This window comes from Marmota monax, unplaced genomic scaffold (assembly GCF_021218885.2).
Source record: "Marmota monax isolate L192 unplaced genomic scaffold, Marmota_monax_Labrador192_F-V1.1 WCK01_AAM20220418_F8-fsc00072, whole genome shotgun sequence".
Taxonomy (NCBI): Eukaryota; Metazoa; Chordata; class Mammalia; order Rodentia; family Sciuridae; genus Marmota; species Marmota monax.
In genome coordinates, this window is record NW_026692356.1 from 7,592,669 (window position 1) to 7,606,385 (window position 13,717).

Sequence of the window (13,717 nt, forward strand, 5' to 3'; positions counted from 1 at the left end):
GAAAGTGGGCCGGAAGCGGACGTGTTGAGAGAAGGTGGAGGATGCGCCCGGGACAGCAGGTGTTGAGGGGTTTCTGGGGGTCTGGCTAGGAGGAAGAGGGAATGTTGGTGTTCTAAGGGGCAAGGGAGGGAGCTGGTATAGGACGTTGGAATGTTAGACATTTGATACTCGTGGTGTTTATATTAGAGAATTCAGTGTTAAAAGTTAGGGACGTGGGAATTTCAGGTGCTGCCCATACGCAGATCTAATCTGGTCTTGCCTTTGCTAAAACATAAAATAAATACAAGTGCTGCTTGCCACTGTGCGGTTTGAATAAAGTATATACTGTTCAGCACGCTCCGTGCCCAACTAATGGGGACGCCACAAAAGCAGTGACAAGCAATATTTTATTATTATTTCTTCTTTTTTAAAATGGAATCTCATCCCTACCTAAAACTCCTGCCCTCATTCACCTCATTGTGATCCCAACTCTGTTCCAATACAGCTTCCCAGCTACACGCACGCAAAAACAGGTGGGCTGCTAGTGGGCGGGGGTTTGCCAGTTTGAGGATCCCCAGACTCTGACCTACCTAGGGTATAGGTAGGTTTCCTACAAAGGACAAACCAGTACCATAAATGCATGATGTAGGCAGTGTGCTGGGAATGGTTGCCACCAGAGCCTTCTTCAAGGCCCAGCTGAGTAATTGCTGGATCATTCCAAGATGCTGGAAATGGGGGTGTTGAAATAAATAGCTTGGTTTTTAAATATTGAAAACAAAAATTTTGTTTTATTTTGAATTGGGGTTTCTCTATATTGTCCAGGCTATCCTCAAACACTTAGGCACAAATGATCCTCAGCCTCCGCTGCCTAAGTACCTGGAACTTCTTACAGCAGGTGCCCACCAACAGGCCCAGCCTATTTAGGATGCAGTTTAAAGTGTTAATTTGCCAGCCAAACTAATCCCAGAGCTAAACTGGATTTAGCCTGTGAGTAGCCAGTTTGTAATGGCTGATCTACTTGGTTTCTTAAATATGCCCTTCAATATCACACAATATTTAGTATGAGTTTATGTAGCTTCCCTCAATAAATTGTTTCTGAATAGTTCCATATAGCTTCTACAAGGAACTATTCCAGAACCTTGAACATAATGGATAGTCAAGTTTTTATTTGTTTATTATTTTATTTACTTATTTGGTACTGGGGATTAAACCCAGAGGTGCTTTACCACTGAGCTATATCCCCAGTCCTTTTTATTTTTTTTATTTTGAGCAAGGGTCTTACAAAGTTGCTGAAACTGGCCTCAACTTTGATTTCCCTGCCTCAGCCTCTTGAGTCATTGAGATTACAGGCATGCCCCCACCACACCCAGCAATATTTCAGTTTTCAAAAGTCTTGAGAACCCAGAAGTTCTGAAAACATGGTACTTTATTCAAATGACAATCTTCATAGAAGGAGCAAGGTATGAGGTAGCATAATGTTGACCTTAAACTCCACCATTCACACTTCTGTCCCCAAGATTGTCAGGATGTCAAATCTTTGGGATGCTTTTCAGTCCTAGCCTTACTTGACCATTTTGTAGTTATTTGATAATGTTGAACAATTCCTTAATTTTGAAACTAACTATAAACACAGGTATACACTTCATCTAGATTCACCAGTTAACATTTTTGCCACAATTAGTTTATATTTTTGTACTTATATGTACAAAAGTTTTTCCCCAGAAAAAATTGAAAGTAAGTCACAAACTTCAGGACACTTAACCCTGAAATATTTCAGCATGTATTTCCCCCAAAACAAGCATAGTCCCCTGTATGACCATATGTATGACTCCATGCAGCACATTTGGTTCTCCAGGAAGCCAACTCAGAGAGGTAAGCCTGGGTATGTCTAAGAGTGCTCTGGCATCACCTGTGGGAGGGAAGGGATGGAAGCAGAACTGCCTTGTGTTGTCAGGAAGATCTTAGCCAGTCCTAGAGTGAGTGCTGAAGCTTAGGTGACCCTTCAGAGTTGTCTTGAGTCAGGACAAGTACCTTAATATTCCCATGTTGATAGATTACTGTGTGAGGGAAAAGAGTTTGTGATCTGAGGCCAAGTTGCTGATGGAACTGAGTCTGTTCCAAGGGAGGTTGAAATCCTTCAGACCTGAGGATGCTGAGCAAGTCATGATGATGTTCACCACAATCTTCCCTCAGGTCCACTTCCTGGTATAAATCTGGGAACTCCTCCTCCAGGATTGGGGTGGGGCTTTTGGGGAAACTGTTAAAGTGGAAGGTTGGGAGATGAGTTACAGCCCATACTGCTACAGATAGGCCTTAATTGATACTCATGGCTTTTCCCTCTACCCTTCATTCTAGATTTCTCTCACTTCTGGTCTCAGTGGCTTAGCTGAGCATAACCCAGACCTTCATGTGTAGGTGTTCCATGGTTTCGATGTCCTTTTCAGACTGTGGCAGCTAAACTTGTCAATATACCTTCAAAGTTGAAGAGTCCCAAAAGGCACACAGACACACCCCTTGCATGCCAAACATTCCTCCTTGGCCTCCTGTAGTATAAAAGCAGCTGAGCCTTCTAATTAACTAGTGTCAATCACTCCTACCTGGATGATGACTTCTGCCTTTTCTGCTATCTCTTGGCTAAGGTACCCAAGAAACAACTGTAACTAACATTTCAACAGGACTGCTGCTGTGTTCCCTGGGAAAAGCATTGTCCCTTTTGGAAACAGCAAGAACAGGAACAATTTCCCAAGTTGCAAGAACAGGAACAATTTCCCAAGTTGCAAGAACAGGAACAATTTCCCAAGTAGGTCACTTTGAAACTCCAGCTTCTGCCCCTGTCATCTCCTTGTTGAGATACCCACACCACAGAAAAGTCATTGACTTAAAGTGCACACAGCATCCTGGAGGATTGTAGCCCACCTCGTGAGGTACTGCCTGTGGGCTGCTGCTTTAGTTGTGCCTGCAAAATAACACTCCATTGCACTACCAGGCCCATAGCTTTTGTGGTGCAGTATGACATCACCAGTGGACTTCATTGCCTTGTGTCTACTCTCACACCTCCTTTGTTATAAAATGGGTCCCTTGGGCTGATGTAGCATGAGATGAGACACCATTAGTCAGATACTCTGAGCAGGAAAGGCACATCCAAATTCAGAATATGTGTCTGTTTCTTACTGAAACAAATGGCTGCTTTTTCCAGGATCAAACAGGCCCTGTATGGTCAACTTGGTCTTCTTGGAAAGTATTAAAGAATGAGGGGGGGGGGATTCTGTAGCACAATGCCACAAGTAGGGTGGCTTAAACAACATGTACCTCACAGTTCTAGAGGCTGGCAGTCCGAGATCAAGGTGCTGGTAGGTTTGGTTCCTCTGAGGCCTTCCTCTTTGGTAGAGGGCTACCTTTTCAGTGGCTCATGAGGCCTTTTCTCTGTGTTCACACCTCTCATATCTGTTCTTCTTATAAGACAACTAATCCATTAGGTCAGGTCTCCACCCTTATGACTTTACTTAACTTTATCTCTTTAAAAGCCTTAACTCTAAATATAGTCAAGTTCTGAGGTGCAGCTGGGATTACACATTTGGGGGTACATAGTGCGCTTTATCAAAGAGAGTCAGTCACTAGGCCTCTAAAAATGTTACTAAGGTAGTGGACCCCTAAATCCTTTTTTTTTAAATAATGTTTTTAAATTATTATTTTATGTGGTGGTGAGGATCGAACTCAGGGCCTCAAACATGCTAGGTGAACACTCTACCACTGAGCCATTGCCCCAGCGCCCCCCTGAATCTTTATCATAGAGTTTCTCTCCCACCCTCTGAAACACATGCTTTTTATTGTAGCCTTTAAAGTACTAGCCACTTCTTATTTTTCTAGTATGATTAACATGATCATGTCAGTGAAGACAGATGATGTTTTATGCTCATCCAACCAACAGAAAACCCATTGACTATATGATGACAGAGGGTAGGGGAATTAACACAGATCCAAGGCAAGACCAAAAGGCATCTGCTCAGCCCTTCAACTCTCATACATCTTGCCCCACAGGTCAAGAACCACCATGGGTGGTTGTGCCAACACCCCATACATCTGTTCCATTCAGAAATCAGGGAATTGGCCACTGAGTGGGTCCTTAAACCCAGGAGATCCAGTGTGAGCTGGGTTTGGGCCAAGATTCCAGGGATTGTTTGACTTCAAATGTCCCCATTACAAAAGAGGGGCAGGTGGGGTCCACAAAGACTCTGCATAGCCTAATTTCATTCTTACCTTAACCCCTCTATTCAGCAGACTGCAGAACATGTGGGTACTCCCTCCAGTGGTTGGTGACCTGAGTAAATGGCTGCCAGTTCTTTGGGCAAGGTGTCAGGGAATCACTTGTTACCTTATCCATTTGGTGTTGCAGTGTCCTTCCCCCTGAAGATCCTCTCCTTTCGTCATGGAGTTTCAGGATGAAAAGTGACTAGGATTTTGAAACAATATAAGGGATCATGGCTAGTTATTGGTGTGACTGCTGTGAACCACCTGGTTATCCATTCTTAAATTATTTTGATTATGCCTATCAAGTAGTCTACTATTTGCTGTCTATTTCACCTGGGGATTCTTTGTCTGTCAACCATCTCTATAACTCCTTGGGCAAGCCCAGCTCATATATCCATTACATACATTTGTGTGTGTGTGTGTGTGTGTGTGTGTGTATATATATATATATATATATATATTTTTTTTTTTTTTTGGAAGGGGGTGCATACTGAGATTGAACCATTGAACCAGGGTCATTTAGCCACTGAGCCATGTTCCCAGCCCTACCTTCTTGTTGTTTTTTTTGTTTTGTTTTTTTTTTTAATATTTTTTAGTTGTAGTTGGGCACAATACCTTTGTTTTATTTATTAATTTTTATGTGGTGCTGAGGATTGAACCTGGGCCTCGCACATGCAAGGTCAGCACTCTATCACTGAGCCACAACCATAGCCCCCTACCTCCTATTTTTAATATCATGATAATTGCATTCACCTGACTTAACCAGTAAGCAATTGAGCTCTGTGACCTGATCTTTAGAATTTTAGGATCATTTTTTGGGGGGGCAGTCTTGGAGGGTACGGGGGATTAAACTCAGGGGCAATTACTGAGCCATATTTTCAGGCCTATTTTGTATTTTATTTAGAGACAGGGTCTCACTGAGTTGCTTAGCGCCTTGCCATTGCTGAGGCTGGTTTTGAACTCAAGATCCTGTCTCAGCCTCCAGAGCCACTGGGATTACACCCAGCAGAATTTTAGGATCTTGTGATTCCCACATTTCTAGAATATGTAGTGCATTGACACATTATTACCAGCTAGTTTCATTGTTAAATGATACCAGTTCATCACTGGTGAAAGTTCCCTTTGGGAACTGCTGTGTTATGCAAGGAGTATCTGTGCTGCATCCCTCACCAGTGCTGAAATCTTTAGAGCCAGCCAGGTGGGTGAGCCAGCTTCAAAATCCCATCTTAATACTTGCTCTCTTAGGCCTCCCAAGTACAAACTGTCCCAAGTTGGACAGTCCTGGAGGCAGTCTTTGAGATGTAGATTAACCTGCAGAGACACCTTTGGAGTCACCACCTAGGAAACAGGAAAGGGAGGGAGGAGGGCAGGATGTAGGATGGGAGGAGAGGAAAGAAGAATGAGGACTGGAATGTAAGAATGAGAACAGAAGGGAAGAAGCAAGATTTGGGGGGGTAGGGAGACCATGGGCTACATACAGCCCACACTTAAGCCAATCCCACAGAGAGCTATAGAGCTAAAATGGCACTTTGAAGTTGTCCTGAGTCAGGTAAAGGGACCTGGACCTCAGCCACCTACATTGACCAGGCATTAAAAGTGGGCTGTTCCACATCAGGGAAGTCACATTGCCCCGTTATTAGTAACAAAATTCGATCACTTGTAATTTTTGCCTGCCAGATCTCACCATTGTAGAGACACCTTTTCTTACTTTAAAATTAATCAGTAAAATGATACTTTCAGACCGAAAAACTTGCTTCTGGCTGGGCATGGTGCCTCACAGTTGTAATTCAGGCCACTTGGCAAGCTGAGGCAGGAGGATCACAAATTCAAAGCTAGCCTCAGCAACTTAGCAAGTCCCTAAGCAATTTAGTGCATCCCTGTCTCAAAATAAAAATAAAAAAGGGCTGGGATTTGGCTCAGTAGTTAAGGACCCCTGGGTTCAGTCCCCAGTACCAGAAAAGAAGGCCCCAGGATGGGGATGTAGCTCAGTGGTAGAGCACTTTATCCCCAGCACTGCAAAAAACAAAACCTGCTTCTTCATGACCGTGGTTTTATGGCAGCTTTCTGATCTCTTTTTTGCAAAGTGTTGATTTTCCTAAGTGTTGATCATTTCTTCTCCATTTATTACCAGGCAGTCTTCTATAAAGAAAAGTTCTCCCACCTTTTCTAATATCACTATATGGTCAGAAATTCTTTTTTTAATTCAATATGAATGTGTTCTAATCTATCACAGTTATTTTGATGATTAAATCATCCCCTATTTGACCAGTGGGAGCCTATACAAGCCATGGTATTGGTTTTTGTGTTTTATTCCATACCAGAAATTGAACCCAGGGGCACTGTAAAACTTAACTACATCCCCAGTTCATTTATTTATTTTGAGACAGGGTCTCAAATTTAAGTGGCTGAGGCTAGCCTCAAACTGTAATCCTCTTGCCTCAGCCTCCTGAGTCCCTGGGATTAATCAGCATCACTACACCCAGCACCACTGCCATATTCTTGTTCCATGGCACTATCATTCATTGGGCATTTCCTTACTTGATTTTCTAGGCTCCCCTTGTGCTTTCCTTGGAAGGGCCTCATCTCTTTAAGGGGGCTTAGTTCTTTTTAGTGAGGAATAGTTATCTATGAATAAACATGTGCTAACAGACCTCCATTAGCACAGTGACATTTTTGCTTTAGGGACCTTGAAGTGGATGGAACATATGTTGTATTTAATGTCCTAAGTGCATATTGATATCACTAATTGAAATCTAAAACAGCACATTCCTTTCCTCCTTCTGTGTCAACTTTATATCTTCCTTCTCTCAAAGGGAGAACACTGGCTTCGGTAATATATAAGGGTTCCTTTGTCCTATAATGCCTCTGCCTGCTTGTTAAGTTTTTGTTTTCTTTTCATGACTCACCCCAATGGTTTTAATCGTTGGCTTTATAAAGCTGACACTTTAATATAACACTTTATCTCACATTTTTCCTGAATGCCATACTGGTGTGGCTCACTGCATCTAATAACCAATGTCTGTCTGGATTTCCTGTATACACCTTAATATAATTAATGCCCAAAGCTAAAATCATTGTTCTTTCTCTGTGTTCTTCAGAAAGTGGGAGCTGTTTTCATCTCATTCACTGTTAAGTACCCAGTATATAGCATAGTACCTAGCAAGTAGTCAGTATTCAAATAAATAAAAGCTTTTTTAGAACAATTCATCTTGCAGTAATGTATAAAATGGAGTAGAACACAACTCTGAAGATAATAAAACACTGAACTATATACTTTAGAAGGGCAAAGTTTATGCAAGATGAATTATATCTCAATGAAACTGTTATTTTCAAATAAAAAAATTAGAAACAGTAAGTGTGAAGGCCAGGAAATAGGAACCTACTGCAAGAGTTATTGCAGTGAAATAGAGAGCTGCTTTCTTTAAGGGCACTGGAACCCAAGTTAACTGTAGACAGCTTAGTAGGGCACAAGTTATGTTCCTCACCACTACTACTATGTGCAGAAAAAACTATCTTCTTGTGTGTAGTTGGCAAAGCATACTGAAGCCATGTTCAGTTTTTTTCCTCATGATCCTATGTTGGGTCTGTTAAGAGAAATGCAGAATTTCTAATAAAAGTGCCATTTCCGCTGGGTATTGCTTTCCTTTATACATAGTTAATTAGCTGGTGTTTAAAAGTAGAGTAAAAAAAAAAAACAATTGATGGCACGTTCATTTGAACAGCAGTTACGTAAATTTTCTCACTTTTAAGTTGCAACACAAATGAAAAAGTTGATGTCACTAAGATGGGAAGAATTTGTATTTCAATTAAAAACACTCAATTTCAAAAATAGACAATGAATGAATGGGCTATTACTATCTTTTCTCTCATCGGATTGTTAAAAAAAGCAGTTTTAGAGTAGGGGGAACCAATCCTATGCACTGTTGATTCAACTTTACAGTTATTTTGAGAGCAGTCTGGCAGTGTTTGTTTTAAAATGTACAGTTTGTACTTTGCATAGTACTAGCAATATCATAGCCAATGAGGTTTATCCAAGGCACAATTAGTAACTGAAAATTTACATAATTTGAGTCATTGATTCTACCTCTAATAATACACCAAAGTATACAAAGACTAAGTGCTGAAAAAGGTAGCACTTTACTAATGTAGAATGTCCAAGTTGAAGCAAAGTGCATAATATGACCCTTTAATTTTCAGAAATCTGGCCTCGAACTTGCGATCCTCTTGCCTAAACCTCCCTAGTAGCATGCAGTTGGGATTACAGACATGCACCATGACACCCAGCTTCTCATCAGTTTTGAGTATGAGCAACAACCAAGAGTTTGCAGGATCTGGGGAAAACTTAAAACAAAGATTGGCAGGCAAACCAGGTCAAACTCATGAAGAATTTTTTTCCTTTTACATTTTGAAAGGATTGTCTGAAGCAAAACAAAAGAAGCAAAGAATATGTTGCTGAGACCCTATGTGGCCCAGAAGGCCTCAAATATTTACCATCCGGCCCTTTACAGAAAATGTTTGCCAACCCGCTGGAACAGAAAAACTAGATACCATGCAGGAAAAGCATCAGATAGAATTATTAATATGTAAAATAAATATCTTAAGGAATTATTAAAAATACAAAGAATAAAAAAATGCAACAGAATTATCAAGTTAAAAAAACAACAAAGAAAAAAGATAATGTGGATAGAAAATTCAAAAAGAAAAGACCAATCCAGAAAGTTAAAATCCAAAGAGCAGGAGTTGCAGAAAGAAGGAACTCTTCAACAAAATAATTGATGAAAATGTCCTTGGACTACAGGTTTTTATATTTTCTTGACTGAGTCTCCATAGCTAAAAAAGTCTTAAGTATTCAACACAATGTACAAAAGGACTCCTTATCAAGATCATTGTAAACTTTCACAATAATGAGGACAAAGGTATCTAAATGTTTTGGGGGCTGGATGGGTATTGAGGGTGTAGCCTGATGGCAGACCATGTGTTCAGTTAACATGATCTAGGCCCTGGGTTTGTTCCCCTGCACCAAAACCCAACAACAACAACAAAAAGCTTTCAGAGAAGAAAAACAAGCATCCCAAAGTTCAGATATCAAATGGTTTTAAAACTTTTGAAGTGTCACATGGAGGCAGGAAGATGAAAAAGCCAAATCCCTTTAAAAATTCAGAAGGAAATCAATTTCAAACCTAGAATCTTTACCCAAGCAAATATTTCTAAATGTGCAAATGGAATAGACATTTTAAGGCACAGGTCTTAAGATCTTGGGAGCCTTTTTGTTGGAAGGAGTACAGTACTGATTTCTTTACAGGTTTGCACTTGCTAAGTGATTTTTTTTTTTTCAATCAATGTTCAATTCATTGTTAAGAATATAGTTGATAGAAAAATAAAATGATTGACTCCTTTCTAAATATATGCACTTACATTTTTAATGGTTTTTAAAAGTTATATACATCAACTGTAAAATATTTGAGAATAGGTTTTATGTTTTTATATAGTTTATATTTTTTGGAATTCACATTTTTTTTTTTTTTAATTACAAAATAAGTGCCCTACAAAGCCAACATGGCACATAAACTCAATTCAGGCATCCAATCTTGATGGTTATATGAATGTGAATATCATACTTAAATATTTTCCTGATGTTTACAAAAGGATTTTATTAGAAAATTTATTTTGGGACAGGGATGTAGATCAGTGGTAGAGCACTTGCCTAGCATATACAAGGCCTGGGTTGATCCCCACCCAGCACTGGAAATAAATAAATAAAGTGAGTATATGCCTAGAATTCTGTATCCCATGTATGAGAAAAACCAAATGCCTCCAGTAGCATTTTGCTGAAAGACTGCAAAAGGAAATTTTTTCAAAAGAATGGCAGCCAGGGCTGAAGGTGTGATGTGCAACCCCTCGTAAGCTGGCCCCAAAGAAACTAGACTTTTTAAGGCGTGTTAAATTAGAAGAGCTTCTTAAATTTCTTCCAAAAAATAATTTCATAGTAGCATACTAACATTTTTAATGTTTTAACACCTCATTTTGAAAGGTGCAGTCATTTTTCCTTAAGAGACAATGATTTTCTTAAGTTGTTTATTGTAAGATAATTTACAAACATCTTGCTGTCTTTAGTAATTCAAACAATGAACCACATTTCTTCTGACAGACAGCAGTAAGCTAAAAATAAAATCAGCTCAGAGAATTTTCCTTCTTTACCTGAAAAAGAAAAGTAAAAAACAAGTAAAAACCATATAGTATTTTTTGGGGAAAATAACGATGTCAAGAGATAACATATTTTAATTGGAACATAAAGAACTGAATTTATAAAATATTCCAGTGATTCTCAAATTTTGGTCTGTGGAAACTTTTTATAAGGGCAAAACTATTTTCATACTACTGTTATTTTTTGTTTTATTCTCATTTTATTCATAGAGTGTATCATGATTTTTCAGAGGCTACATGATGCATGACATCACAACAAAATGAATACAAAGCCAGATGAAAATCTAGCTGTCTTCTGTTAATCAGACATTAAGGTGTTCTTTGACCATAAATTTTGAGAACCACTCTTCACTAACCTACACATGATATCTCAAAATAATGTTAATTCTCAATCCTTCCATATACTTTTCTATGACCAACCAATTTATTAAAAAATTCCTTAAAGTTTATTTCCTTCCATATCTTTTCTATGACCAACCAATTTATTAAAAAAAATTTTTTTTTTTTTTTTTTTTTTTTTTAAAAAAGCGCCCCAAAGCCCACTAGCTTCCATAAATTGGCTATTACTACAAATTGCCCTGCTCATCTAAAATCTCTTAGAGAAGCAGTTTTGTTATTGCTAAACTGGCTTTAGTTTTATCTGGCTAGGTTTCTTTTCTGAAGGAGTATGAGAAGAGCAAGTGCACTTTACCTCTCATCTGGGGATGGAACTTGATCATTAATCCCTGGTTATTATATTAGAAGAAAAAGACAAACACAAAACAAGCACGTCAAAAAGCAGTCCATGCTAGTTAATCATAGTCCATTTCTTTACATGCTACCTTGAGTATATCATATAAATGCTAACCCAAGTATTCCTTTAAAAATAACTAAATGATATAAAAAGCTATAGATTTCACTGTGGTTAGAAGCAACAAAAACATGTTCATGCAAGTAGGCAAGACTGAACATACAAATTTAAGTTACTATTTTTTCTATAGTTTAAGCTAGCAAATTGCCACCTCAAATATTATGGTTTATTCACGCATTTAATTTCATTACTAACTAATCAATGTGTTTGTAATTACATATTACAATTTTGAATCATAAATGGTGAGTTATAGAACATTCAAGTCCAGTCATAAACGATCCAACTTTGGGACTGCATAGCTAACTTCTAAAATAAAGATTTAGATTACACTTCTAGAGTAAAAAAGTAATAGTCAAGTTCCAATTATCTGGATTTTGTCCCCCCTAAAATTCTCAGTTTTATGTCCCAATTCCCCACTCCTCATTTCCATCCTGATTCTCATTTTTACACAAGTTTTATCATCACAGTTCATAAATCACCTTTTCAAGAGCAAAAAAGTACTTTTGAGTCCCCTGGATGATCTCACACAGCACCCAGGCCTTCAAAATGCAGCCCTCTCTCCCCCTCCTCTCCCTACCCGGGCCTTCTCAATCCATTGTAGGACATGGTCCCATCCTAGCCTCAGGAGCATAGAGAAATAAAAAGACAATTTTAAAAAAATAATTGTTTAGTTGTAGATGGACCCATACTTTTATTTATTTATTTTTATGCAGTCCTGAGGATTGAACTTGGTGCCTCACATGTGCTAGGCAAGTGCTCTACCCCTGAGCTACACCCTCAGTCCCAAAAAGACAAATTCTTGATATGTTGTTAAGTGCCAAGATAAAGGGAAGCACAGAATTCCAAAGAAGAGTATCTTACTCAAACTGTGAAGGAGGGTTTTCTAAAAGAAAGGATTCCCCTAGCCCAACTGGTAAGGATAAACATGAAGCAATTAGATAACGAATCCAAAGATCAAAGGGAAAATAAGAATGACATTTTAGGCAAAAGCTCAAACCACTTCTTTAGAGGTGAGAAAGAGAATGATGTATTTGAAGACCTGAACAGAGATCAAAATGATTGAGGTTCAATCAAGCAAGAAATAATAAGAGATTAGACTGGAAAGAGTGTTGATGGCCAGAATACATAGGATCCCTTATAGTAATGCAGAATGATTATATTATAAAGAATGGATTCTGTTATTTTCTTAATAATGTACTAAAGATCAGCAATTTTTTTCTGTGAATCATATATTGTCTGACTTTTTATAATCCTTTAAAAATGTAGTTCTGGGCCAGTTTGCTAACCCCTGTGTTTTATTCAACATCTGTTTTTTTCTGTTAAGACTGTACCACGCATGCTACAAACAGTTTCTGTTTGTTTTAAGTGCCTGTGAAGTGTCAGGTGTAGTGGTATACACCTGTAGTCCCAGTTACTTGAGAGGCTGAAATGGGAAAATTGCTTGAACCCAGGAGTTCAAGGTCAGCCTAGACAACATAGTGAGACCCTATCTTAAAACAGAAGCAAATACAAAAACTTTAACCCCCACATTTTCTTGAGGAGGGTTGGTACTGGGAATTAAACACAGAGGCACTTTACCACTGGGCTACATCCCCAACCCTTTTTATTTTGAAACAGGGTCTTGCCAAGTTGCTGAGGCTGGCCTCTAACTTGCAATTCTCCTGCCTCAGCCTCCCAAGTCATTGGGATTACAGGTGTGCACCACTGTCCCAGCTCAACCCTTTTTTAATTCAAGAGAGAAATCTATGTTAGATGGGCCTAAAATATTACATAGGTATTTAAATTAGTAGGAGGTTAAGATGGAATAAGTCAAAGTTAATTTGCTATACATTTCATCTTTCATCACACATATATTTTCCTTATACTATTAAAATATAAATGTCTTGAAAGAGGATTACATCCTTAACACTGTGCCTAGCATTGTACTTTGCACACTGTAGATGTTCAACTTAATAATTTTTTAACAAAATTCCCATTATCTTATCCTTTGTTTCACAATCACTAAATTTTCTCTACCAATTTTCTTGAGGAAGGCAGTATGTATCTTATGGTACTCGAATAGAAAACAACAATTAAAAAGAATTCCTGGACTCTACCTCTATTCAATGGTTTATAGAGTTATGCAAAACCAGTCCTATAACTCACAAAGTATGGCTTATAATGCTTTAACTATCAAAGATAGATTTTACAAATGATAATCATTCATATCCTCCTTCCTAACACTTATGGAAAAGTGAAAGCTAGCAATACCATGATCCCTGAACAGAAGAAACTAAGCCTGACTGTTTCAACTGAAACAATAAACCAAAGAGATCTCATTTCCATCAAATCATTATATCCTAAGAGTAAGGACAAAAGATTAAGCAATGAATCATTTCAACCTTAATAGACAAAACAAAACACAAAACTTTTAAGCAGCCAAGGCTAAACAAGCAC

At 38.6% G+C, this 13,717-nt stretch overlaps 1 protein-coding gene and 1 long non-coding RNA gene across 3 annotated transcripts in view; one reads left to right on the forward strand and one right to left on the reverse strand.

The window, feature by feature from the left end:
* On the forward strand, positions 1–10,947 carry LOC131424117 (uncharacterized). Its single transcript, XR_009226633.1, has 2 exons — positions 1–59; positions 8,425–10,947. It is a non-coding gene; the product is annotated as an uncharacterized LOC131424117 (long non-coding RNA).
* Positions 10,289–13,717, reverse strand: part of Atp5f1c (ATP synthase F1 subunit gamma) — a 20,560-nt gene continuing 17,131 nt past the window's right edge. Inside the window, exons 9-10 of one of the 2 annotated variants that reach the window (XM_046442358.2) lie at positions 11,123–11,156; positions 10,289–10,425 (exon numbers count right to left, since the gene is read on the reverse strand). In XM_046442358.2, coding sequence (XP_046298314.1) covers positions 11,150–11,156 — 7 coding nt within the window. In that variant the 3' untranslated portion in view covers positions 10,289–10,425; positions 11,123–11,149. The remainder of the gene's footprint in view (positions 10,426–11,122; positions 11,157–13,717) is intronic. The other variant, XM_046442359.2, reaches the window with a different exon arrangement.